General features: G+C 42.5%; 1 protein-coding gene across 16 annotated transcripts in view; it reads left to right on the forward strand.

Annotated features, from left to right (window-relative positions):
- hspg2 (heparan sulfate proteoglycan 2) overlaps nucleotides 1-27,405 on the forward strand; it is a 515,715-nt gene that overhangs the window by 351,783 nt on the left and 136,527 nt on the right. For 13 of the 16 annotated variants that reach the window (XM_078239173.1, XM_078239177.1, XM_078239169.1 and 10 more), the window contains 3 exons: nucleotides 8,021-8,074; nucleotides 14,420-14,533; nucleotides 19,949-20,101. In XM_078239173.1, coding sequence (XP_078095299.1) covers nucleotides 8,021-8,074; nucleotides 14,420-14,533; nucleotides 19,949-20,101 — 321 coding nt within the window. The remainder of the gene's footprint in view (nucleotides 1-8,020; nucleotides 8,075-14,419; nucleotides 14,534-19,948; nucleotides 20,102-27,405) is intronic. The other 3 variants (XM_078239184.1, XM_078239175.1, XM_078239183.1) reach the window with 1 other exon arrangement.

A 27,405-nucleotide genomic window follows, 5' to 3' on the forward strand; every position in this document is an offset into this window, starting at 1 on the left:
ACTCATCTTTCACTCCCTCATCCTGCAGTATAAATATCTCCCACTTTCTTTGCCTTTTAGCTTTGACAAAGGGTCATCTGGACTCGAAACGTCAGCTCTTTTCTCTCCTTACAAATGCTGCCAGACCTGCTGAGATTTTCCAGCATTTTCTCTTTTGGTTTAAAACATTTGCTTTGCTGTGTAGTTACTTTGACATTGATTTCCAGGTTCGGGATAGCATTTGGTTGGTGATATATTGCTCTAAAGATTCCAGCTGAACCCTTGTTGGCTTATTGCAATCAGATTCAAAACTTTTACTGCAGTTTCATTCTTTAGTAATGAATATTACCACCAACCAGCGATAATGTTCTATCCCAGTTAATTTATTGAATGATATTAATTGATAATATGGGAACAGTTATGATACTTATTATGTGAACTTGTCCAATCTCCTTAAGCTCAAGTATTCCTTTTTATGACCAAAGTCTTAATTCTTCTATATGCTTGGTACAAATGGTATTTGAATTATACACCACGTACTTATAAGACCTTTACTGTTGGAAAACAGTTTGTCCTATGGTTAAGTGGGCAGCAAGAAGAATAGTCTGTGAATAAAATAGTGCTGCATGCAGAGTGCGTTCTTTCCCATCATGTTTCAGATGCCTCTGGAAGAGTAGACAAATTGGAACAAATTTTCTTTGCAACTGGTTGATACGTGCACGGATTTCCTCCAACAATCCTGACAAGGAGGCCAATGATTTCAAAGTCAGATCACCATTTTAAGTTCTGACGCATGGTTTCAAGAGGAAAACTGCCTTAAAAATGCTACAGATTGAAGTTGACATGCAGATTCCAATTTCAAGGCTTCCTAACCATACAGCCCTGAATGACCTTTAAACCTGTGCTCACTGCACAATTAGATAATGAAGGGATACAGTTCTACCAAAGGATAATGTTCTTGTCAATACTGAACAGCATATCATCTAACTTCCAAGGAGCAACACTATGGGAGACCCACTATTTACGTCATAGAGTTAACTTCTCTCTTTCATACTCTTGATCAGAACTTAATGTGACGACTTTAAAATGGTGGCAGTAATCTAAGAGTGCCTTTACATGAAGGATTTGGCAGTACAACACAAGGTTTTCCACTGCACTAAAATTGGGAGTGCAGAAAGAGTTAGGTTAGTCAATTTAAATCCAGATCAAAACTGGAATTGGAAAATTAAACCCTGAACTTCTGTGGGTTTTAAAACTGATATGCAAATCTCTTGTCATATTGTAAACAAGGTCATCAAATTAGATCCAAACATTTCTTTCCCCTTGTGGCCCCTCTTATGGTGCGAGAACCCCACAGTCCTTGAAACTCAGCTTCCTAAAGAAAACCAACATCAGGTTGGGATCGACGACTCTACATTGATTCTTCAAATGCACAACAGTTTACCATCACTGTACAATGCACAGGTTAACTAAACCTAAAGAAGTTGATACTTAGAGTCACCTGGTAGTACAAACTTGAATATTGTTGAAAGATGTGTTGCTGAAGCTTTTCTTCTTGCACTCATCAGAACAGATACAAGAATGCCAAATTTCAAGCAATCGCGACAGTTTGTATATAACAATTTGCTGCTCCTTTGAATTTCCTAGAACCTTTAGTTTCCCATTATTTTCTCCATGGCAATGCCTTGACCAATCAGAGTTGACTTTCCAGCCAGTCGGCACCCTTCTCCCTTCTCGTATAAATTGTTGTGATCATTTGAAATTTGACATTCTTGTGATTGTCCTGATGAGTGATAGATGAAAAGCTTCAGCAACATGTCTTTCTTTTAAGCAATATTCAAGTTGGTGTTTATGTATAAACGCAAAACAGGGATAGGATCAATCAATTCCTGATAGTAGTGTGATTTGCATTTGATTTTATATTTGGTCTGGGACACTTACAAAACAGCAAGTGTCCCAGAGCAAATATAAAATCAAATGCAAATCACACTACTATCAGGAATTGATTGATCCTCTCCCTGTTTTGCGTTTATACTCTAGTGTCCAGAAAAATTACACCTCTATTATTTAAACAATCTTCTCTAGGTCTCATTCTAAAGGAAAAATGTTAGCTTTTTGAATGGACCTATCATATATTAAGCTGATGTTTCTCTTCACCCTAACTGTAAATGGAACACTGTATTGTGCACTCTCCCTTTTCCATCTCCCCATGTACTCTATGAACCGCATGCTTTGTGTCTCACGCAAGAAACAATACTTTTCACTGTATCCTAGTACACGTGACAAGAAATCAAATCAACTTATACTGATGAGCTAATAAAGCCTTGTATCAAAGAAACATTTAATTCCAGTGCACTATCCCTTATACCAATAAGCATTGGAATCCACAGTCCCACATCAAAGAGTCCCACATCAAAGAGTCTATAGCAATGTAGCTGTCAATAAACCTCTGATATGAAGAGCACCCTGCTGTGATAATGAATGGTTGTGAAATGAATTGGGCAGCACTAATCCAATAATTTCTAAAAATTATTTCGTGGGATGTGGGCATCACTGACAAGGCCAGCATTTGTTGTGCATCTCTAATTGCCCCTGAACTGAATGGCTTTGGATCTGGAGTCACATATAGGCCAGACCAGGTAAGGACAGCAGATTTCCATCCTGAAAGGGCATTAGTGAACCAGATGGGTTCTTAGAACAATCGATGATGGTTTCATGGTCACCTTTACTGAGACTAGATTTATATTCCAGATTTATTAATTGAATTTAAATTCCATCTGCTGCTGTGATAGGATTTGAATCCATGTCCCCAGAACATTAACCTGAGTCTGTGGCTTACAACTATAATAGCAACATTATCACTGCCACCATCTCCCCATAATAGAAGCCCCCAGGCTTATATCAGCAGACAGAATGAAAAGTCTCCAGAAATTTTTTTTCAAAGATTTAAAGGGCTGAACTTTTAAAAGCCTCATCAGATTGACAGCTCTCTTTGCCAGGTTTGTTGACCATTCCGATGAGTTTGTGCACTTTTTGCCCATATTTATGCCTACATTTAGCACTTCCAAAGGACATCTGACCTACTGTAAAGGTGTTCCAGGACCAGATTCAAAGGCGATGCCTAACCTCTCCAGAGACGTACCCTGGCTATTGAAATGATTCCATCAAGTTCAGACCTGGTCTAACCTACACACTTTGGCTTTCACACACCTGACCTACCAAAATCCCACCTCAATGGAGGCAGCTGATCATGTAATTGACCAGCTGCGCATGTGGGGAATGTACCTCACTGCCAACGCTGCCCCCACAAAAATAGGACGTGCCTCTCCTTCATGGAGAAAATCTAGGCCCTGGAGCAATGTTGGCCAATTTCAAGGAACACTAATAAAACCAGCTTTTAAGCTGGTTCAAGCTGCAGCTTGAGAGAGTATAAGCGAAAGGGAGATGAGTCATCAATTCATGACCCGCTCACCACTTCACAGGCACAGAATGCCACAGTGGACACTTTGAGTAGTGTGGAGTGAAGGAAGGGAAGAGTGCACACAAGTTGGGTGGATTGCCATACGATTCATGTCTGGCAGCTCGATGTCCTGCCAACATTTGGATCAAAGAATTGCAAAGGGGTGTTTTTGCATGTGTTTCTCCTTAGTATCATGAAAAACATTCACTTAAAAATCTGCAACATATCCAAGATATCCAGTAATTAATGTATGTTCACCTGATCCTGAATATGTGACAATATTAATCATGAGTATTGCTGAAAAAAGACTTTGTCAAAGTTTTTCCTCTTGCATAGAGCAGGACAATTGCAAGAGTACGATAGGCAGGGGGAAACAACAACTTCATAATATATGAGAATAAAGTGCTGATTGGTTGGCAAGTGGACTGTAATAGAAGTGTTGCCATGGAAAATGCACCAATTGATGGTGATTGATACTTAACTGCCAAGCATTGTTTGAAAATTTAGACTAGACACCTTGACTCTGTCACATTTGCATGTAATGGATGCCAGATATATTAATACACAGGGCCCTGTTCTTTGCGGACAGAAAGTACATGTATAAAAGTTGGAGTGTTATGGTAAGGTTATATAAGGCATTGGTGAGGCCGAATTTGGAGTATTGTGTACAGTTTTGGTCACCTAGTTACAGGAAGGATGTAAATAAGATTGAAAGAGTGCAGAGAAGGTTCACAAGGATGTTGCCGGGACTTGAGAAGCTGAGTTACAGAGAGAGATTGAATCGGTTGGGACTTTATTCCCTGGAGCGTAGAAGATTGAGGGGAGATTTGATAGAAGTGTATAAGATTTTGATGGGTATAGATAGAGTGAATGCAAGCAGACTTTTTCCGCTGAGGCTAGGGGAGAAAAAAACCAGAGGGCATGGGTTAAGGGTGAAAGGAGAAAAGTTTAAAGGGAATATTAGGGGGGGCTTCTTCACGCAGAGAGTGGTGGGAGTGTGGAATGAGCTGCCGGATAAAGTGGTAAAGTGATAAAGTGGTCACTTTTAACATTTAAGAAAAACTTGGACGGGTTCATGGATGAGAGGGGTGTGGAGGGATATGGTCCAAGTGCAGGTCAGTGGGACTAGGCATAAAATGGTTCGGCACAGACAAGAAGGGCCAAAAGGCCTGTTTCTGAGCTGTAATTTTCTATGGTTCTATGTATACACATTGCGCCTGTTTCAGCTAAACAGAATAAGTGTCAGCCATTTGCTGGGGGTTCATTCCTCAGGGCAATGTCCTGATCAATCAACATTTTGCCAGGTGACCAAAAGTCAAATGTAACCACCTATAGTTGGAGATTTCAACAGTCAAGTTTCCTTTCTACTGCAGTTATAGGAAGGTTGTACAATTCATGGCTGCTGTTAATGCTCTGGGATGGGTCAACAGACAGAAAAAATTCAATAGGGGTTGGGTGGACAGAATAACTAGTGAGCTGGGAATTCTTATCTGGTGGTCTAATATTCTTATTGAGAGCAGAGGAAATTCTCCAAGTAGTTTTGAATGACGAGAATGTCAATCAATTTTAATGGAGAGAGGAGTCGATTTCTTTTTTTGGTTGCGTACGTTTCCCTTCAGTGGTTTTAAAGAAAGAATAAAGTCATTAAGGTGACCCCTCTGTTCTGTCCACAGCTTGTGGACAACCTGTTGGACTTTAACCTGGTGTTGTGAGACTTCTTACTGTGCTTACCCCAGTCCAACGCCGGCATCTCCACATCCTGTCCACAGATGCAGACTGATCTGTGTGTGTTCTTTATAGAATTCTCAGTTTTAGGGTGGAATTTTACAGCCCCTCCCACTGGCGGGATTTTCCAGTCCTGTCGAAATCGGTGGATCTTTCTGAGCGGCGCACCGCATTTTGTAGCCCTGCCCCCACCGCGAGGGGGGGGCAATAAAATTCCACTCTTTGTTTCAGTAGGTTAGACTGGAAGAAATGTGAGTTGCAAACGGGATCTGTAATCTGGAGACCATGTTATGGTTCAGAGAGAATTTCTCGGGAGATTTTCCTCATTCTGTAAATTAAGTTGGGTGGTGAGTCAGAATTGTGTTCAGTGCGGAGAATGGCCTTTCCTAATTCTATCCTTCCTGGTAGAAACTAAAAAAGGGAGCCATATGCTTCAAGTAAAGTCGGCTGATCGTGTAGATTGTTCCTAGTTTTTGGTGAAGTAGCGGCTTTTTCAACCTCACGGAAATTTCATCAGAGTCCTTTTGCAATTTCTTTTTAACCAATTGCCTTTGCAATGATTTTTTTTCCCCAAAGATACCTTTTTTTAGCTTTGGTTGCCTCTACTTCATATTCTTTGCTGTAATTGGGTCCCCTTTCAGTAAGAATTAAAGTCCAACTCTAAACATCTTTGCATCATAGGTTTGAACTTCCGCATGCCCCTGTGCCTGTTCTTCACTCCCTCCAGCCTTGTCCTGCTCTCTCCATCAATTTCTGCTCCTCCGCCTCACTGCAAAACTCCTTTGTACTGACTTTAGCGGATGTCCTGTGCGTTTGAGTCTTCCATTCCCTCCTCTTGCATTTCTGCATGTTGCTGGCTGCACCCTGGTATTGATGGGGGTCATTGGTTTTGTGATTTATTCCCAACATTGGAAATGTCCTGGAATGCACAAACTGCAGCGAGAGTATTGCACAATGCTGCTGATGCTGCCAGCCTATCATTGGACCATGCTGCATTCTGAGGGTATGCCCATCTCCTTAATTAAATGTTTACATTTAATTGTAAAATTTCTGGTTAAACAAAGTTGCAAGCAGTGTACAGGCTCCCGAACTAGTTTGCCGTCATTCTTTAAATAGTTACAATTTTCTTTCAATTCCTGTATGGTTGTGTTCGAGAGGTACAGTGGGATCCATCGTGGTGAACTTGTATAGTAAAAGTATTTCATATGAAGAAAAGCCTTACTCGTTGAAGTGGCACTCCTTCATGGTAAAATCCTTACATACTATTTACTGAATAAAGTAGATGTTAAAAATATCCCATTGTTCCCATTTAAATATTGGGAACAGCAAGGCCCATTGTATCAGTCCTCACTCCAAACTCCTTTCCATAGCTGCCAACTTCTTCCGTCTCCCCAGTGACTGCCCAAGACTGAACCAGACCATTTGCAAGCTTGGTGTCGCACTTGACCCCGAGAGTAGCTTCCGATCATCTGTCCACGCGATCATAAAAACTGGCTGTCCCCCTGTGACATGGCCTGGCTCTGTCCTTGCCACAACTCCTGTTTCCAAACTCTTATTCTTGCCTATGTTTTCCCTCGACTTGCCTTTTCCGAAGCACTGCTGGCTGGTCTTCCACATTCTACCCTGTGTAAACTTGGCCAGCAGAGGTTTCAGTGGTCTCGTACCCTTACTTGAGCCCAGTCCTGTCCTACCAGTCAATCTGCGCTCACTGGTCTGGCTCCTGGTTAATCAATATCTTGATTTAAAAATTCTCGTCCTTGCTTTCAAATCCCTCTGTGGCCTCACTCCTTCCTATCTCTGTTGTCTTCAAGACTTTGCATCATGATTAAAGCTATTAAAAGTATCAAGATTTCTTGAAAACATACATTACTGGAGAATTGACTTACCTGTATACAGTGAAATGATGGCCTGAAAAATAAGTTTCAGTACCTTGGACCCTGACTCAGTGCAGATCCCTTAATTGAATAGAATCAATATATTTTAATTCTAGACGATTACAATTTAACTGGATGTGCTCATCTATTGTTTTGTGATGCCCCTCATTGGGATTCTTTTGCTAGAATAGGGTTTAGAACAAAGAGCAATACAGCACAGGAACAGGCCCTTTGACCCATCAAGCCTGCGCCGATTCCTAATCCTTATTTAGATCCACTACTTATTGCCCATATGCGGTCTTTATCCCTCTCCTCGACTCCCGTTGATGTATCTGTCAAGATACACCGTGAACGTTGATAACGTGCCTGCTTCCAGCAAAGTGCATTCCAGGCTCCTCTGTGTGAAAACTTTCCCAGCACATCTCCCCTAAACTTCCCCCTCTCACCTTGAACCTGTGCACTCTTGTAGTTTAGGGCTTTAGCTGCTTAACCCGACAACACTCGGTGGCATGGTGGCACAATGGTTAGCACTGCTGGCTCACAGCGCCAGGGACCGATTCGATTCCCGGCTTGGGTCATTGTCTATGCGGAATCTGCACATTCTCCCCGTATCTGCGTGGGTTTCCTTCGGGTGTTCTGGTTTCCTCCCACAATCTGAAATACATGCTGATTAGGTGGATTGGCCATGCTAAATTCTCCCTCAGTGTACCCGAATGGGCGCCGGAGTATGGCGACTAAGGGATTTTCACAGTAACTTCATTGCAGTGTTAATGTAAACCTATTTGTGACATGAATAAACTTTAAGCTTTAAACTTTCAATGGGATCATTGCACGGACACACAAGTCTGAATCAAACTGTGCAGTTTTTTAAGTTTGGCTACAAGTCTTCCAATGTCAGGAAAAGAATGGGGTATGATTTTCCTCACTTCATGTAATAGATACTTATTCGCTAGATATTTAATCTGACATGTTAACTCCACAGCTACGCCACAGGTCCATTTTCAGGCATTTGAAACAGTAGCAGGATACCAACAATGTAAGTTGGCATGGTATGAAGTTAATTTTTCTGGAATTTCTTTACCCCCCCTCTCTCTCACGTGCGTATCTACCTCCAATGTTCCTGTTCAAAAGTTATCAAAATGTTGGTGTACATTCTTCATGAGCCAAGCAGAACCTACAAAGGACAACCCAAGACCCTTGAACATCATTTGGTGCCACAGGCAATTCTTGTCACCCTCTCCCAAGATAAGAATATATTGTTCAAAAAGCGCCCAAGTCCCTTCAACAACTTGTCCAGAAATCTCTCCAATTTCTATGTGCTACCATACCATACCTTCTGTGAATGTATTCATCCATTCCTCGTAGACATGTCCCGTTTCTCAGATGAGTGATATTCTGTGGCACCGTTTTCCCATGTGTTTGGAGGAGTTTCTTGCTGGTTCCATTCAAGGTGAAGAGATAAAGAAAATGAATGTAAAAAGAACCACTACAAAGATAGCAGTTCCCCAACCAGTCTTCCCTGCATTTTCAACAGAGCGTGTACACCAACATTAGCCCATGATCCCGGATGCAACTGAGATGTTTGACTGGGCGCGGTTAATTCTCGCGCATTGTGTCCCTGTAGAATAATGTTTAAAGAGTGCATGCAGACAGAAGACTGGACAATTTTCATGTGATTTATATCTGGCATGTCTCTCCCTCCCCCCTTCCCCCCCCACCCCGTTTTGTGCATGAACCTGACTGAATCATTCAATTGCTTCAACATCAGACCACACACTGGGTCAGCATGAGATGGCATTTTTATGCATATGTAATTTGTCAACCTGCTTTATTGTCAATGGATGGCAGTTTTTAACATTTTTGTTTTTTGGATGCGTAGCTGGTAAGGCTGCATCTGTCTATGGGGAACGTCATTCTGTATCCCAAGCCATTGCACACCGTTTATACATTACACATGTGACAGCCCAGGTTAAAGCGTGTTTTCAGAAGGAAGAGACTTAGTCCGGGAGTTTCTGGCCCCCACCGTGGGAGATTCGGCAATCCAGTCCATTGACTTGCAGCGGGACTGGGCGATGCTGGCAATTGGCAGGCTGGAAAATCGCATCCTTTGCCTGATTGATATTTGTGGAAACCAAAGTGAAATCAAAGCTTCAACAATAGAAAAATGGGAGTGTGAGCCTGTCCCTGATTGCGGGGGGAGGAACGTTGGAATGCTGGGGGATAGAAGTTACACAACAGTTATATAAAGCTTTGGTTGCACCACATCTGGGGGACGATATTCAATTCTACGCATTACATCTCAGAAAGATTGACTCTCTTAATTCATTTATGGGACATGGGCGTCGCTGGCTGGGCCAGCATTTATTGCCCCTCGCTAGTTGCCCAACGGTTGAGAGTCAACCATGTTGCTGTGACTCTAGAGTCACATATAGATCAGACCAGATAAGAACGGCAGATTTCCTTCCCTAAAGGACATTGGTGAACCAGATAGTTTTTTCTGACAATCGACAATGGTTTAATGATCATCAGTAGGTTCTAAATTCCAGATATTTCTTTATTGAATTCAAATTCCACCACGTGCCATGGTGGGGTTCAAACCCGGATCCCCAGAACATTAGCTGAGTTTCTGGATTAATAGTTTAGCGACAATACCACTAGACCATCGCCTTCCCTAGGGAGTGCATTGCAGACTCACTAGAATGATATCAGGATTGAAAGGGTGAAGCTAATGAAAACAAATTGCATAGACTAGTCTTGTATTCCCTTGAATATCGAAGATGATGGGGTTATCTAAATGAGGCATGCAAAATCAAATGGGCAGGTTGGGGGAAGCTCATTTCTTGATAGGGAGTCGCGATTAAGGAGGCAAAAACCTTATAATTAGAATAAGGTCATTTGAGGATGATGTCAAGAAGCACCTCTTCACACAAGGGGTGGTGGGAATCCGGATCTTTCTCTCTCTAATGCTGCTGAGGCTTGGGGGTCAGCTGAAAATTGCAAACCTGAACTGAAAGATTTACGTTATGCAAGAATCAAGGAAACATGGGGTTGAGATTCGGATCACTAATGATGTAATTAAATGGTAGAACAGGCTCACGAGACAGAATGATTAATCCCTGTTTCTGTGTTATTAACAATGGAAAGCACATGTAATGTTTTTTGTGGTTTTGAAATTAGAATATATTTCAGTTTACCCAATGCTTTTGTCAAGCAGCAAGGCTCTATTAGATGATTGAACTAAAATGCAATATCCACGATCATTTTTTTCCTCTACTGGGTTCCACAGTTATTCTGAATCTGTGTCTGATTGAGCTCAGTGAGTCTTTTGCATGCATCTCTCCACCCATTGCTCCACTTATCACCCCAGCACCATCATCAAGCAAAGTCCCTAAAAATGTCTAATGTCTGGCTCCCAGGATACCCTGTAGATTAACATAAAGTTAAAATTGTTACAGAGACTAAGCCTATGACTTTCACTAACAGCCTGACTGTGGGAGAATTGGGTGAGAACTTGCTACCTTGCTGAGTGAATCGAGTTAATTCATTGTACTGCTGATGGCTGGTCCTCACTTTTCAATGCACCCATCAGCATAAATAACAAAAACTGACTTCTCGCACGATTGCTATAAATGTATTCAAAAGCTGGCTCTAATCCCAGGCCCCTTTCGCCAGAACTCTGAATTATCTCCCCTTGCTTTACACAGCGTTATTGTTCGAACCTGTCTGCTGCCAAACTGGCACAGAGTGTGCAAACCCAGCTTAGTGGCTTTGTTGGGACTGTCAGTTTGCATCAGCATTGCAGGGTCAACCCATTAGAGTGGCACAACTAGGATGTCCATGTCATTTTTCATCCAAACCCACTTTGTGTTCTTTTCCACATTGGTTCATTGCAAATGGCCAAACTTTATTTCATTTTTGCTCAGTAACTTGATTCTTATCAGTTAAGAAGCTTGTGCAAAAGGCAAAGTTCTCAAAAGTTACTGAAGTTTTCAGATAACTGACTTATTGGCACTTTATTTTTGGTGGCATGGTGGCACAGTGGTTAGCACGGCTGCCTCACAGCGCCAGGAACCCGGGTTCAATTCTCTGCTTGGGTCACTGTCTGTGTGGAGTCTGGACATTCTCCCTATCTCTGTGTGGGTTTCCTCCCGGTGCTCCAGTTTCCTCCCACAGTCTGAAAGACATGCTGGTTAGGTGGATTGGCCGTGCTAAATTCTCCCTCTGTGTACCCGAACAGGCACAAGAGTGTGGCGACTAGGGGATTTTTACAGTAACTTCATTGCAGTGTTAATGTAAGCCTTCTTGTGACACTAATAAATAAACTTAAACTTGATTTAAAAATTTCTGCCCCAACAACAAGCCTTAAAGAGAAGTTGTTAGTTAAAACAGGGTTTCAAATATATTATTACAGCATCTGGATAAGTTTCAGTGACTGGAATATATCCCATATATAAAAAAAATCAACCAATTCCATAGAGAATTTAAGAGAAACTGAAAACAGCCAAGTCCTCTTAAGGACATGGTCAGTTCACCCTGCCGTCTTGACCTGATTCCGAGCTGTATTCTACTTTTAGGCAGCTAATCTGATTCTACCAAGTTTTGTTTAGAAGATGTAGTAATGGAGGAGTATTGTTTGTGGGAATGATTCACATCATTTAGTCATGATGTGGAATTTTGCTCGTAGTAATGTCAATTGGAAGCCTTTAATGTCTTCCTTTATTTGGGCTTAAGTAACTTGTCCAGGATTCTTTTGTCCATTGGAACTTGTTCAAAATGTAGGAGTGAACTATTCAACTCGACTAAGACTGTTTCAGTGTATTTTCTTTAAACCTTCTCAGTTGTGCAGAATGCATAATTGCATGAGATTCAGAAACCTTTCTCTGGTGGAAATGCTAGAACCTGATAGTGATAGAAATAATATAGCCAGATGTGACACAGACTTCAATATTGAATGGAAATGGATCTTCTGTTGATAGCTAATGTAAGGCAATGGCTGCCAAAAGCTGCTGGAGAGAGAAGTGATGAAGGGACCTTGGTGAAAGAAAACTTTCCTCCGGGTGCTCGTGTTTCCTCCCACAGTCTGAAAGACGTGCTGGTTAGGTGCATTGGCCATGTTAAATTCTCCCTCAGTGAACCCAAACAGGTGCCGGAGTGTGGCAACGAGGGGATTTTCACAGTTGCTTCATTGTAGTGTTAATGTAAACCTACTTGTGACGTAAATAAATTACCATGCTAGTCTGCCTGAAACTAAAGGGCAATTTAGCATGGCCAATGAACCTAACCTGCACAGCTTTGGACTGTGGGAGGAAACACGAGCACCCGGAGGAAACCCACGCAGACACGGGGAGAACGTGCAAACTTCACACAGACAGTGACCCGAGGCAGGAATTGAACCCGGGACCCTAGAGCCATGAGGCAGCTGTGTAACCCCCCCCCCCCCCCATCAACAATGGATACAGCATCATTACAGTGAATGAATGAGAGGATAGTATCCTCTGTTTGTAACGACTGAGACAAGTTCAATTAACCAGTGCAACAAGGAGGATTTCCAGGCCCTACAAACCAAGCTGATTACTCAATTCATTGGAAACCTGTTAATTGGGATATTTCGATTTTAGTGCCAACTTTAACTTCCTTGAGAGCCATTGGATGGAAACGTTATCATGGTATTATTCTTGACAGAACATAATTCTATCGTGTAGCAACTCCAACATTGGGCAGCTACATTTTTGCTTTTTGAGTCATAGAGTTTTACAGTGCAGCAAAAGGCCCTTCAGCCCATGTTGTCTGCGCCAGCCATCAAGCACCTATCTCTTCAAATCCCATTTACCATCACTTGGTCCATAGTCTTGTAAGCTATATATTTACTTTTGAAAGGCCCCATGTTAAAACTGCATCTGGATATTTGATGTCCTTTCCGACCTCGTCCGCGGCTGGGATTCTCAGGTGCCGCTGCAGTGAATAGAGATTTGGCTGAGCGCCAAATTCTCCATTCTCGCTGGCAGCGGGGCGGGTAGGGATGAGATCAGAGAATCTCGCCTCAATGTGTTGCACTTCATTCCGTGAAACTCATAGAAACAGATGCTGGGTGATTGAATTTTTTGAAACAATGGGTGATGAATCTTTTGCTAAGTAAGATTATTGAGGAACGTAAAAGCAGATGGAAAGAGTTCAAGTCAATAACTCATTGAATAATGGGACAGACTCAAAGGGCTGAATGGCCTCCTCCTGTTCCTAATGTTGCTATATCCAAATCCCAGTGTAGACTGGAGTGCCATTTGTGCACTGCAGAAGACCCCATGCTGCCAGGTGAAGACTTGAAAAAGAAGAAAAGCTTGCCTTCTACCCGATAGTCTTTTTCTTCAGTTATTTTCGTTATTTTCCATTTGTCAATTTAAGGATAATCTGTTTCTCCAATCATTTCAACTTGACTTAATTTTAATCAAGCAAAATAAATGAATGGTTTCCAATCTTTCCCTAAATAAACCCATGTGAGAAGTTTAGAAAGTGATTAGGATCCGACAACTCACTTGGATGACCGCTTGTGGCATTCCGGTCAGGCACAGCTTCTTTGACAAGGTTTTTTTTTCCCAACCCGGAATCTTTCAGAATTAGTGCGTGTTTCCGTTAACCGTGTTCCTTGAAAGAGAAAAGTAACTTTGAGAAATGGTGGCCTCGCTGTCCATCTGGGTGCAAAAGCGATGTGTCGAAAGTCTAAGCGACACACGGCTTGTTCAATTCAAAATGATTGAAAACTCATGTCAGCAGATCAGCTGAATTTATAAAGGTGAGTTGAATTGAATAATCAATAACAAACAATTTTATTCCCTGTTCTTAGTGGAGTAATCTGTGGATCCGATGCCAGATGGAACGGCTGATGTGGAGGATTTAAGTAGTACAAAAGCATTCAAACCTTGGTTGTAGCAGTTTGATGTCTGAATTGTTGTCCAGTGCGTTGGTCTTGCACGGCATATTGTTCCCACTTAGGCTACTCACTTCATCACTATTGTTAATGTAAATGGTATCTCCCCACATTGATTCGAACAGTATGTATGCAGATATTGGGCTTCAGTGCATCTGCAAACTGGCAACATTTACTGTCTCAATATACTTCTCAACCACTGCACTCCAGTCTGACAATGCCTCTTTCAAAACCTTGTCCTGCTTTTTAAATGGCCCGCGGCTGAATTATTTGGTTTTTATTATTTAAAACATGTCAGTCACCCACTTCACAGATCTACTTGATTTCTCATTTCCTGGCCCTCCTAGACCAATGGAGTTTGGGAGAAGAGATTCTATGCACTTCCAAGCACACTCGAATGGCCACGAAAAACTGTATTGTTATTAAAATCGAATAAAATTATGTTTTGCCTTGTCATAGCAACAGCACCTGTAGCAACAATTGAGCCTCCCATCCTAACAGTCAAGCAGGGGCAGACAGCAGAATTCCGATGCACTGCGACTGGGAATCCACTGCCAAGATTGGAATGGTTCGGTATGTTATAATGGCCATTTGGTACTGTAATGTGATACTTGGCCTCTTGTTAGTCATCTTTCAAAACTTGAAGATGTTTTCTTAGAACAGTAGATTGCATCAATGTGAGGAGTTTGACATAAATCATGAGCCATAAAGATGAAACAAAGATTGGTCGGGTGGTTAACAGTGAGGCGGAGTGTCTTGGGTTGCAAGAAGACATAGACGGAATGGTCAAATGGGCAGATAAGTGACAGATGGAATTTAACCCTAAAAAGTGAGAGGTGATACACTTTGGAAGGAGTAATTTGACAAGAAAGCACTCAATGAATGGTAGGACACAATGAAGTACTGTGGAACAAAGGGCCCTTGGTGTGTTTGTCCACAGATCTCTAAAAGCAGAAGGGCATGGTAGTAGGGTGGTGAAAAAGGCATATGGGACACTTGCCGTTATTAATCAAGGCATAGGTTACAAAAGCAGGGAAGTCATGTTGGAGTTGTGTAGAACTTTGGTGACATCACAACTAGAGCACTGTGTGCAGTTCTGGTCGCCACATTATCGGAAGGATGTGATTGCACTGGAGAGGGTGCAGAGGAGATTTACCAGGATGCTGCCTGGGTTGGAACATTCAAGTTATGAAGAGAGGTTGGATAGGCTTGGGTTGTTTTCATTGGAGCAGAGAAGACTGAGGAATGACCTGAGCGAGGTGTACAAGACTATGAGAGGCATGGACAGAGTGGATAAGGAGCAGCTGTTCCCCTTAGTTGAAAGGTCAGTCACAAGGGGACATAGGTTCAAGGTGAGGGGGATGTGAGGAAAAACGCTTTTACCCAGAGGGTGGTGACAGACTGGAATATGCTGCCTGGGAGGGTGGTGGAGGCGGGTTGCCTCACATCCTTTAAAAAGTACCTGGATGAGCACTTGGCTCATCATAACATTCAGGGCAATGGGCCAGGTGCTGGCAAGTGGGATTCGGTGGGAGTTCAGGTGTTTCTAATGTGTCGGTGTGGACTCGATGGGCCGAAAGGTCTCTTCTGCACTGTATGATTCCATAATAAAGTCAAATACAATAAAGTACCAACGCAAGGAAATTATTATGAATCTTTATAAAACACCAGTCTGGCCTCAACTGAAGTATTGTCTCCATGTATGGACACCACACTTTGGGCAGGATGTAGAGGCATTTGAGAGAGGACGAAAAGATTTTTGAGAGTGGTTCCAATGAAAAGAGATCTCAGTTAGGAAGATACATTGGAGAAGCTGGGGTTGTTCTCCTTTGGACGTTGAGATGAGGGGATGATGGTGGTGGTCAAATTCAGGAGGGGTCTGGACAGAATAGAAATGGAGAAACTGTTCCCATTAGCAGAGGGGTTCAGAACTAGACTTGTGGTGAGTGGCAAAAGAACCAAGGGTGAAATGAGGACACTTTTTTACTGAGTGTGTGATTGGGATCTGGAATGCGCTGCCTGAGAATGTGGCGGAGGCAGATTCAATTGTGGCTTTCAAAACAGAATTGGACAAGCAACTGAAGAGAAAAAATGTACAGGGTTACGGGGAAAAGGCCAGCTGAATTGCTCATGCAGGGGGCTGGCACAGACTCAATGGGCCAAATGGCTTTCTCATGTACTTGGAACCATTTCTAATATACAAGGAATCAGCCACAATGCTGGAATATTGGATTCTCAACTGAGAGACCCAAACTCAAACATTAGATTGAGGAGTGATTCCGAAATGAAGGTAAAAAGATCAAGATGGAGGCCATGCTGTGTTTGAGATTCTCTCATACAATCAGATCCTTTTCCTAATACAGTAAAAAAAAAACCTTTGGATTTAGTCTGTTTGAATGCTGTTGCTAAGAGAGCCAAAATGATGACTAACGTATCAAAGTGTCTGAGAAGCTGTTGAGCCTCTGAAATGTAGTTCCCAGCCCAAACTGCCAAGTTCATGAGGTAGAATTGACAGCAGAGTCCCCCACACAGCTTTTTTCTAAACTCACTGCTAGCAGCTCCGTCAGTTCAGCATTGGGAATCCTAAACAAAGGGTTCAGATTAGCCACCAAGCTTCTGTTCTGCACAAATATCTCAACATTAAGTTTCCATGTGAACGTGCGGGAGAAACCTGTGATCCATGGGAATTGTTTCGGAGATCAAAAGAAAATAACTATTGAAGGCTATTCTGACAACTCTTAAAAATTCAAAGCCTGGTTCAATGCGTCACCTTTTGAGGCAAATGAGCTCTTGTGTCAAGATTCAAATGGCCTGCAGAAGAGGTCAGTACCAAAATCCTGCTGCTTCTGATCCCAGCAGTTCAGGTGTAATGGCTTCCCACTGATCGAATCACCAGTGGAATCCATTAACAACCTGGTCTTGGCAGTCAGCTCATTGAGGTCATGCCCTTCACTTCCCAAGGCCTCCCCTCTGGATTTGATGAAACTACCAATGGCATAATTGGGTGGCATGGTGGCACAGTGGTTAGCACTGCTGCCTCACAGGTTCGATTCCCGTCTTGGGTCACTGTGTGGAGTCTGCACGTTCTCCCCGGATTCCCCTCCGGGTGCTGCAGTTTCCTTCCATAGTCCAAAGATGTGCGGGTTAGCTGGATTCAGCATGCTAAATTGACCCTTGGTGTTAGGGGGATTAGCAGGGTAAATATATCGGGTTATGGGAATAGGGCCTGGGTGGGATTGTGGTTGGTACAGACTCAATGGGCCGAATGGCCTCCTTCTGTACTGTAGGGACTCTATGATTCTATAATGAGGTTTCTTTCAATACTGTCCAAGCATCTCGGACCAGTGGCTTCACATCAAGCAATCGAGGGTAAGCTTGAGAGCACAAAATAAATTCTCCTGAACTCCCCAGTCCACGTGCACTGCCACCTGATTGGAAATTCATGAAGAAATTCTAATGGAGACGGGAATGTGTTGTCGGTACACCTGTATAACTCAGATTGGTTTTTGTACCAATCAACTAGCAGACATGAGTTATACTAATGACCACACTAGATTTAATAATGAAAATGTTCCATGCTTGGATGCATGTGTAATGACCAATTTTCCAGATAGATAATTCCTAATTTGAGGAATAAATTTCTGTTTCTTTCATTAAAACATTTGAACCCCAAGTTTGCCAATCCCAGGAGATCCAATACACCCTCTGGGCAGCTGCTGAAATTGTCTTTTGACTGATCTGGAGCCATATTGCAGGAAGCCTGAATCGAAACAAGATCTGCTAGCAGTGACCTTTAACCTTGACGGAGTTTGGCATCAGGTTGCCAACTTGCCACGTAACTTCCTGTGAAGACCTGAAGTTTCTTAAGAGAGGTTAAGTGAGTGGGAAAAGATCTGGCAACTGGAGTATAATGTCGGCAAATGTGAAGTTGTCCATTTTGGCAAAAAGAATAAAATAGAAGCTCATTATCTAAATGGTAAGAGATGGGGGAGCTCTGAGATTCAGAGGGATCCGGGTGTCCTAGTGTATGAATCACAAAAGGCTAGTATACAGGTTTGGCAAGTATTTAGGAAAGCTAATAGAATGTTAGAATTGATTGTGGGGGGAATTAATTACAAAAGTAAGGAGGTTATGCATTGGTGTGACCACATCTGGAGTATTATGTACAGTATCGGTCTCCTTATTTAAGGACAGATGTAAATGCATTGGAAGCAGTTCGGAGAGGGTCTTCTAGACTAATACCAGGAACAGGTAGATTATCTTTAGGGCGGCACGGTAACACAGTGGTTAGCACTGCTGCTTCACAGCTCCAGGGACCTGGGTTCGATTTCCGGCTTGGGTCATTGTCTGTGTGGAGTTTGCACATTCTCCTCGTGTCTGCGTGGGTTTCCTCCGGGTGCTCCGGTTTCCTCCCACAGTCCAAAGATGTGCGGGTTAGATTGATTGGCCATGCTAAAAATTGCCCTTAGTGTCCTGGGATGCATAGGTTAGAGGGATTAGTGGGTAAATGTGTAGGGATATGGGGGTAGGACCTGGGTGGGATTGTGGTCGGTGCAGACCCGATGGGCCGAATGGCCTCTTTCTGCACTGTAGGGTTTCTATGTTTCTATGATCTATGAGGAAGGGTTGGACAGGTTTGGTTTGTATTCACTAGAGTTTAGAAGAGTGAAAGGTGACTTGATCAAAGCCATTTTTAAGATCCAGAGGGGTTTTGAGAGGGTGGATGTGGAGAATCTAGAACAAGGGGTCACTGTTTAAAAAAAGGGATAAATCATTTACGACAGAGATGAGATTTGTTTTCTCACAGGATCAAGAATCCCTGGAACTCTCCCCCTCAAAAGGCAGTTAATGCACAATCTTTGAATATTTTTAAGGCGGGGTAGGTACATACTTGATCAACAAGGGGATGAAAGGTTATCGAGGGTAGGTAGGAATGTGGGGTTGAGGTCACAGTCAAATCAGCCATGATCTCATGGTAGAACAGACTCCAGGGACCTAGTGCCAACTCCTCCTAATGAAACCGCTTCTTATCGGTCTGAAAGATGGGTTGAAAGTTTTGCCTGAGGCTATTGAGTTAGGGCAGGAAAATCAGTGTTGTAACCATACATGCCCAAAACGCGACCAATTTTGTTTAAGGAAATCATGCACATCTCCAAGTTAAAAGCCAGTCATCTTTCTTTAGTTGCAATTGGACTAATCTTCAAAGCATTCTTTGGTATTATAAACACAATGCTCCCTTCACTTCAGTGAGACATTCTGTAAAGCAGGCTCTTATTAAAGAAAAATAATCAGACACAGTAATTTAACAAACACCAAACAAACTTAAAAGTTTCCAGACCAACCCTTGACCACATCACAAATAAGCAACTGGGTAAAATCTGGGAAATGGATGCTAAATGTCAGGATCACAAACTGATCACACGTCAGCTATTCAAGCCTCCCTAATGCTGTCTGAATCTGATAGTGCCTTTTGGAGGAAAGCTTTTGATGATTCCTGAATTAACAAGGAAAGTGAATCAGCAGCCAGCTCTTCATTGTGCCTGTTCATACTTTCCCTTAGACTTGGGAAAATATTGAAATATTAATTTCAAATCAAGTAAAAAGTGCCAGTGGGACCAGGAAACGATTATCCAAAAAGAGTGAAAAATCGTTCTGTAAACTTCAGAAGAAGCAAGATCAAACGTGATGGGTGTTTGGCTGCTGATTTATGCTTCTAAAGTAGACCCATACTGTAATCACACCCTCATGCCAGTGGTGGTGCTGCTGTGCCATCATGAGGGGCCACAGGTGGAATTACAGAGTGACAAGTTTACATAGACAATCTCTATAATGAATGGGGATGCCCAGTTTTGACCTAATACCATATATTGATCTGTTCCAACCTGTTAAAATCCCAAATAATCTCCTAGTTTGACTGCTAGTAAAATACTGCCTGCGATGCGGTTATTGTGACAATTATATAATCTTTTTTCCCCTCTATATTTCCAGGAGGCCAAGGTAATATTATTTCACCAAATGCAGTAATTCAGGGTGGACTTCTTCGAATTGTTGCTGTGGAGCATTCAGATGAAGCCGAGTATTCCTGCAAAGCTTCGAACAGCGCTGGACATCACACGGCCACATCCATTCTCTATGTACAGAGTAAGAACCAAATTAAATTTCACTCAAGATGTCGTCTTGTTATAATCACTGCATTTGGATTGGCTCTCCGAAGGCCTGGGATACTGAACCATACTCAAACAAAGAAAGGCCCCTATTTTAACCCGGGTCTGTGCTGTTTCAAATGATCACAGCCCTCTGGGCATCATATTTATCTTCGGCAGCGACAACCAAGGGAGGGAAGAATCCAGGTCAGATTCTCGCGTACACCGGCACGGTGGCACAGTGGTTAGCACTGCTGCTTCACAGCTCCAGGGACCTGGGTTCGATTCCTGGCTTGGGTCGCTGTCTGTGTGGAGTTTGCACATTCTCCCCGTGTCTGCGTGGGTTTCCTCCGGGTGCTCCGGTTTCCTCCCACAGTCCAAAGATGTGCGGGTTAGGTTGATTGGCCATGCTAAAATTGCCCCTTAGTGTCCTGAGGTGCGTAGGTTAGAGGGATTAGTGGGTAAAATATGTAGGGATATGGGAGTAGGGCCTGATTGGGAGCCTCCAGCAGACACATGCTAACGGGAATCATTGTATTTGAAAGGGGAGGAGGGGGAGAGGCGGGGCGGGAGTAGCCCTATTGAATGGAAATTTAGTGGCGAACGGTCCTTGCTTGAGCTTTCTGTGGATTTCAGGGAATAATAGAAAAGTATGTCCTTTAAATTATTCCAGTCATAGACAACTCAGCCAAGAATGTGCTATATAGTTGGAAAGTGCAACGTGTGACTATATCATGGACACAATTCCCAATTGAATTATCCCACATTTGCACACTTGATAATTGTGCACTGTCAGAATCACAGAATTGTCATGGCGCAGAAGGAGGCCATTTGGCCCATCGTGTCTGCACCGCCTCTCCAAACGAGCAACATGAATAATGCCATTCCCCTGCCTTTTCCCTGTACCCCTGCACATTGTTTCTATTCAAATAATTATCTAAAGCCCTCTTGAATGCCTCGATTGAACCTGCCTCCACCACACTTCCAGGCAGTGACCCAAACCACTTGTTTGAAAAAGCTTTTTCTCTCATCACATTTGATTCCTTTGCAAATCACTTTAAATCTGTGCCCTCTCATTCTTGATCCTTTTGTGAGCGGGAATAGTTCCTCCCTATCTACTCTGTTCAGCCCCTTCATGATTTTGACCGTCTCTATCAAGGCTCTTGGCCTTCTTCTCTCCAAGGAGAACAGTCCCAACCTCTCCAATCTCTCCTCATAACAGATGTTTCTCATCCCTGGAACCATTCTTGTTAACACTTTTGCACTCTCTCCAATGTGTTCACATCCTTCCTATTGTGTGGCTCCCAGAACTGTACAGTATTCCAGCTGAGGTCTAACCAGTGTCTTATACAAGTTCAGCATAACGTCCTTGTTCTTGTACTCTATGCCCCTATTAATAAAGCCCAAAATACTGTATGCTTTATTAATTGCTTTGTCTACTTGTCTTGCCAACTTCAATGATCTATGCACATATATGTCCAGCTCCCTCTGCTTCTGCACTCCTTTAAGAATTTTGCCCCTTATTTTATATTGTCTCTCCATGTTCTTCCTACCAAACTGCATCACCTCACAATTTTCCGTATTGAACTTCATCTGCCACCTATCTGTTCACTCCACCAATGTGTCTATGTCCTATTGAAGTTCTGCACTGTCCTCTTCACAGTTTACAATACCTCCCAAGTTAGTATCATCTGCAACCTTTGAAGTTGTCCCCTGTTGTTGTGTAATAGCTTGATGCGGTCACTATATGTACTGCGGCAGCCACAGTCTTGGTCTCTGACATTTCCTCAAAGCCATGACCTTGTAAAAAGCCATAAACATCATGTTGGCTGCAGTTAGGTCAAGACATGGGAATAAAGTATGACGTGTTACAGTTACAAGACTGAAAGGAAGTGCAGATCCGTTCTTATCATACTTTCTTGACCAAGTGACTTAATGCAATGTATGATATACATGTGAGGACAAGAGAGTGGGCTCAACAAGGGGCTTCTGCTCTTAAAGTTCCTTTTACTCGCAAAGCACCAAAGGTTACTAGTGAAGAAATGAATCAGTAAGAATCTAAGGTGATGTTCACAGGATTTGTGATGAGAAATCATAACTTTAATAAGAATCTCGATAAATCAAGGAACATGGTAGTATTTATTTTAGTAAGAGTTTTAACAACAGGTTAAAGTCCAACAGGTTTATTTGGTAGCAAATGCCATTAGCTTTCGGAGCGCTGCTCCTTCGTCAGATGGAGTGGATATCATGAGGGGCCACAGGTGGAATTACAGAGTGGCAAGTTTACATAGACAATCTCTATAATGAATGGGGATGCCCAGTTTTGACCTAATACCATATATTGATCTCCATGCAGATATCCACTCCATCTGACGAAGGAGCAGGGCTCCGAAAGCTAATAGCATTTGCTACCAAATAAACCTGTTGGACTTTAACCTGGTGTTGTTAAAACTCTTACTGTATTTACCCCAGTCCAACGCCGGCATCTCCACATCATCAGTATTCATTTTAGCATAAAAGGATTCAAGGAATTATTTCCTTTGGGATTTGTCCACTTGGCTCGAGTGAAAATAATGCTTCGCTTCCCACGTTGCTCATTCTGTTCAACCCCTCATCGCCCGGCTGTAAACCTGTGATTTTGTCCAACAATTATGGGAGCAGGCTAATGTTCTGTGTGTCATTTCCAGTTCAAATGTTAAATATCTGCTGGAAACAAATTGGCCTTAAATGGGTTTGCAAAGGAACATAAAAGAAGCCAATTAACTCAGTCACCACAAGAATGATCTCTGCAGTCTCTTGGCTGAATTTTTTCTTTTGTCGCTTATTCTATGGAATCTGCTACTTTGACTGCAGTTGCCTTCACTGAGAAGCACCGTCCTGTACTGAGTGTGACATTGGTGCAGGAAACTTGGGGCACTGTGGGTTTAGAAATCAGAGGAAGAGCTGCTGCCCTATGGCTGTATACAATTTAACTATTTTTTAAATTAAAGAAAAGCTTTGCTTCATACAAGGAACAAATGCAAACTCGCAAAATGTTCTGTCACTTTCAAATTCTGATACTTTTTGAACAATGCTGGAAATAAAGTTTGGAACAGCGCGTGAAATTTTGCAAAACAGGTGAGAGCCACTCGGAGGGTTTATTCACTTCCATGCATACAGCAACTTTCTGCATTGACAAAGCACCGTTTAAAATAATAAGACATCCCGAGACTCTTCACAGGAGTGCTGTCAGTCAATATGTGACACCAAGCCACATAATCGGTGATGGAAAACCTGTTCAAGGAGCATCTTAAAGGAGGGAGAGAGGTAGAGAGATGGAAAAATTTAGGAAAGGATTTCCAGAAAACTGAAAATCCCCTAATCGCCACACTCCAGTACCTGTTCGGGTACACTGAGGGAGAATTTAGCATAGCCAATGCACCTAACCAGCACGTGTTTCAGACTGTGGGAGGAAGCCGGAGCAAACTCACACAGATACGAGGAGAATGTGCAGACTGCACAGACAGTGACCCAAGCCAGGAATCGAACCCAGATCCCTGGCACTGTGAGGCAGCAGTGCTAACCACTGTGCCACAGTGCCACCCCAAGTGGCACAGTGGTTAGCACTACTGCCTCTCTGTGCCAGAACTAATGACCGAGATAGCTAACTGCCAGTAGTGGCTGGAGGGAGCAGGAATGGCTCAAGAGACCAGAATTCACAGGAATGCAGAGATCTGAGAGGGTTGCATGGCTAGAGGAGCTGGAGAGTTGAGGCCGTGGAGGGATTTAAATACAAAAATACAAGAATTTCAAATTTGGGATAGATACGGGAGACCATCGAGCGCGGGGTGATTGGCAAGTGGGACGATGTAAATTAGGCGATAGACAGCGTAGCTGAAATAAATAAAGCACATCAACAAAGTCACAGATATGGGAAATGGGTCTCGACAGATAATTAAATTAACTTATGTTATAGGCACTCAAACTCGATAAATGTGAAATTAAATTCTCTCCATCATAAATTAATAAAACTAAAAAGCATTATTTCTTCATAGTAATAATTACTATGACTGAAGCAGGCTTCACTGGACTAATGGACAATTCACACCAAGACAACATTAATAATACCTTTACCCAAGAGGCAGAATGCAGCCTATCACTACATTTGCAGAAAAATTCTTGTGCAGTCGGGCGGTGCTGCAATGCCTAAATGGGGATTAGGTGTCCATTTTGGATTGATTAGATTTGGCGTGGCCATTATAAAAGGGAAGGAGCATTGTTGATCTTGTGGACTGTCTGTCATAGTGCGGCTAAATTGTGTAACCAGAACTGTCTGCATTCCTCCTTCCCTTCTTTGGATGACCTGTCCTAGTTTTGTGTTGCTGCGGCAGCACTCGTGGATTTGAAGCCTGTAACATCCTATTTTAAAAACCCACTGCCTGGAAGCCTGTTGCGGATTTAACATGCACCAATTTCCAGTGCAATAGATAGTATCTTGCAGGATGCCATTTGCAGCCTCTGCAACACGTACACTTGGGATGGCATGGTGGCACAATGGTTAGCACTGCTGTCTCACAGCGCCAGGAACCTGGGTTCGATTCCCGGCTCGGGTCACTGTCTGAGCGGAGTCTGCGTGGGTTTCCTCCGGGTGCTCTGGTTTCCTCCCACAGTCAAAAGACGTGCTGGTTAGCAAGAGACGTGCTGGTTAGGTGCTTTGGCCATGCTAAATTCTCCCTCAGTGTACTCAGAACAGGCGCAGGAGTGTGGCGACTAGGGGATTTTAGCAGAAACTTCATTGCAGTGTTAATGTAAGCCTACTTGTGACACTAATAAATAAACTTTAAACTTTGTGCGATCTTCTTAAATTCATCCCACAAAACCAGGCTAGGCATTGCTTTTAAATGTTTGTGAGTTATTGTTAAGTTTTACTCTGAAGTGTAGACACATCAAATAATTTGTTTTACATTTATTCTAACTATTGTCACGAAAAGGGAGTCATGAGTGGATGATTTAGATCTGATAGTGTTTTTGAAATAAAGTCACAATTGAGCAAAACCTCTCGCTGAAGAGGATGCAGTAGAATATGTCGCAACCACTTTAATTATTTTCGGCACAGTTTAAAGACATAATTGCATTGGGAGTTGTTTAATTTTGAAAATGGCTTCGGGCAAAATCAAGTATTCATGCGAAGTGTTTTTGGCATTTCAGTTGTTACTTTCTGGCGAAAAAATGGAAAATCCGATTGCCAAAGCTCCAAAGTTGTACTAACATTAGTCACAATTTCAGAGGACAGCTCTGATCATTCTGGAGTCAGGGAGTTGTCCTGTGCAGAAGGATTGACTAGTTTGAGCCTATCTTTGGAGTTTAGAAGAATGATAGATAATCTCATTGAAATGTGTAAAATTTCAGCAAGGAAATATTGAATTATTCAATTTTTTAAAATTATTCAATTTTTGAACTGCTTAGTTTTCCCTGATTTGAGAATCTCAAGCTAGGGGCATTGATCTATAGATAAGAGGTCGGCTACTTAAGACTGAGATTAGGCAAAGAGTCTTCATTTAGAGAGGTTGTAAATCTTTGGAATCCTCAGAGGCCAGGCGATGCCTATTCGGTACAGTGGCAATGTGTTTAGCACTGCTGCCTCCCAGCGCCAGGGACCCAGGTTCGATTCCCAGCTTGGGTCACTGTCTGTGCAGAGTCTGCATGTTCTCCCTGTGTCTGTGTGGGTTTCCTCCGCGTGCTCCGGTTTCCTCCCATAGTCTGAAAGACGTGCTGGTTAGGGTGCATTGGCCATGCTAAATTTTCCTTCAGTGTATCCGAACAGACACCGGAGTGCGGCGACTAGGGGATTTTCACAGTAACTTCATTGCAGTGTTAATGTAAGCCTCCTTGTGACACTAATAATACAAACTTTAAACTTAAATTTTAAAGCTTATTCGATGAATGTATTCAAGACTGATAGATTTCTGGGCATTAAGGGATATGGGGATACTGCCGGGAAGTGGCATTGAGTCGGAGAGGCGTCATGGTCCAACTGAATGGCAGAGCAGGCTCAAGGGACCGTACGACCTAATCCTGCCTTTGCTTTTGACTTGTGTCTGGTTTGATCCATTTATCACTGAGCTCCTCAATAATCCAAGTTTAACGAAGATTACATCAAAATGTTGCTTCATCACACTGAAATGATGGATAAAAATTTTAGTGAAAATTAGGCCAGGGTTCAAAGCTAAAACCAATTTGAATAATTTTTCCCCTAAAATATAAAGGCATAAGTCCTTCCTCAATCATTCAACTCTATCTCCATTGAAACAAACTGCAGAGAACACACGACAGTAATTGGAAGGAAAATATTTTAATAGCATCAGAAATAGGAGCAGGGATAGGCCATTGCGCCCCTCAAGCCTGCTCCACCATTCAACAAGGTCAATAAGCCTGAACTAATTGTGGCCTTAACTCCACTTTCCAACCTGCACCCTAATCCTCCCTCAACCACACAACAACTTCCTCGTCAATCAAAATTCTGTCTAACTCTTCAGTGGAAGATGCCTTATCTTTAAACTGTGTCCCCTAGTTCTAGATTTTCCCATGAAGGGGAAACATTCTCCCCTATCAAGTCCCTTTAGGAACTGGCATGTTTCATTAAGATCACCTCTCATTTTGCTAAGCTCCAACGAGTATAATAGATCGAACCTTTTCTAATTGCTGTGGTTAGTGACATTTGGAAAGACTATTTACATTACTACTCCAGCACTTGACCAGAGCAATTCGATGTGTCTACTCGACCTCACCTGCCCCCAACCATGCTTTCTCAGACAACTTGTCATTTGTTTTCTTGTCCTGCTGTTACCCTCGCCCCGGGCGTAGTTCTTCAGATTAATTCAATTCTGTTGTTGATGCTCATTGTGAAAGCAAAGGAACCTGAGGGAATCAAGCGTGATTATTGAGAGGATCGAGGAAATAAGACTCATTTAGAAATCAACATTGGGAAGTATATTATTCTTTAGTTCATTCCTTTATCTGGTCTATGGTCTTTATTGCAACGTCAGGTAAAGGCTTATTGTATTCTAGTCAAGTCTTCATTGAATAAACAATTCTTGATAAGGCAACATTTGTATTTTTCTGGTCTGCACTGGACTCTGCATTTTTCTCCACAATTATTTGGTGCATTTCATTTGTTTATGAGCATTGTAAAATGGGAAAGCCTAAATTGGGGGGGGGGGTGGCTTCCTCATTCTTTCAATAGGGTCTGACGTCCTTAAGAACATTTTCCTCTCGTCCCTGTCTCAGTTACACATTCGAGTTTCTCTGACTGTGTTTCATGTG

This window comes from Mustelus asterias, chromosome 22, assembly GCF_964213995.1.
Source record: "Mustelus asterias chromosome 22, sMusAst1.hap1.1, whole genome shotgun sequence".
Taxonomy (NCBI): domain Eukaryota; kingdom Metazoa; phylum Chordata; class Chondrichthyes; order Carcharhiniformes; family Triakidae; genus Mustelus; species Mustelus asterias.